Source organism: Geospiza fortis, unplaced genomic scaffold (assembly GCF_000277835.1).
Source record: "Geospiza fortis unplaced genomic scaffold, GeoFor_1.0 scaffold313, whole genome shotgun sequence".
Taxonomy (NCBI): domain Eukaryota; kingdom Metazoa; phylum Chordata; class Aves; order Passeriformes; family Thraupidae; genus Geospiza; species Geospiza fortis.
Genome location: NW_005054582.1, coordinates 93,645 through 94,515, shown reverse-complemented (window position 1 = coordinate 94,515; position 871 = coordinate 93,645). Strand labels below are relative to the sequence as shown.

Sequence of the window (871 nt, the reverse complement as noted above, 5' to 3'; positions counted from 1 at the left end):
TGGGAGTGCTGGGGTGGGATGGGGATGTTCAGGTAGGATTGGGCTGCCAGGATGGGAGGGGGATGCCAGGGTGGGATGAGAGTGCCAGGATGGGAGTGTTGGGGTGGGATTGGGGTGCCAGGATGAGAAGAGGATGCCAGAATGGGATGGGTTTGGGATGCTGGGGTGCGATTGGGGTGTTGGAGTGGGATGGAGGTGTTGGGGTGGGACTGGCGTGCCAGGATGGGATGGGTGGGTTTGGGTGGGCTGGAATGACAGGGTTGGATGGGGGTGTTGGGGTGGGATGGGAACGCCGGCGTCGGCTGGGGATACCAGGATGCGCTGGCTGCAGTACCTCAGGCTGTGCTGCGGGTGGCAGAGGCAGCGGCTCTCGCAGTGCAGCCCGTAGAGGCCGGGCCCGCAGTGCCGCTCCTCGCAGCGGCTGCCCCGGAACCCGGCCTCGCACAGGCAGCCCCCGTCCACATGGAAGCACTGCCCGCCATTGGCACAGTCACAGCTCTGCCGGCAGTCCTGCCCGTACCGCCCCGCCGGGCACCTCTCCTGGCACCTGCGGGGGGGCACAGCTGGTGACACAGCCCCGCCAAGAGCTGGGGTGCCCCCTGGGATGCCCCCAATCCCGAGCTGAGGCCATCCAGCTCGTTGCCTGCCACACTGGGGGTGCCTAGCATGCATGCGGTGGGTTGTGGTGGCCTTGTCCCCATGTGCCACATCCCCATGTGCCACATCCCCCTGCCATCCCCTGTGCCTTGTCCCTGGGTGCCCCCTCCCCGTGCACCTCCACCTCCACCTGCTGCCAGCCCATCGACCCCCACCCCAAAAACGCCCTGTCCCCAAGTGTCCCCTCCCCCTTCCCCCATCCCCTCGGCCTTCC

General features: G+C 67.5%; 1 protein-coding gene across 1 annotated transcript in view; it reads right to left on the bottom strand.

Moving 5' to 3' along the window:
• Positions 1 to 871, bottom strand: part of PEAR1 (platelet endothelial aggregation receptor 1) — an 11,091-nt gene that overhangs the window by 6,834 nt on the left and 3,386 nt on the right. The window contains exon 4 of the mRNA XM_031064328.1: positions 313 to 547. Coding sequence (XP_030920188.1) covers positions 313 to 547 — 235 coding nt within the window. The remainder of the gene's footprint in view (positions 1 to 312; positions 548 to 871) is intronic.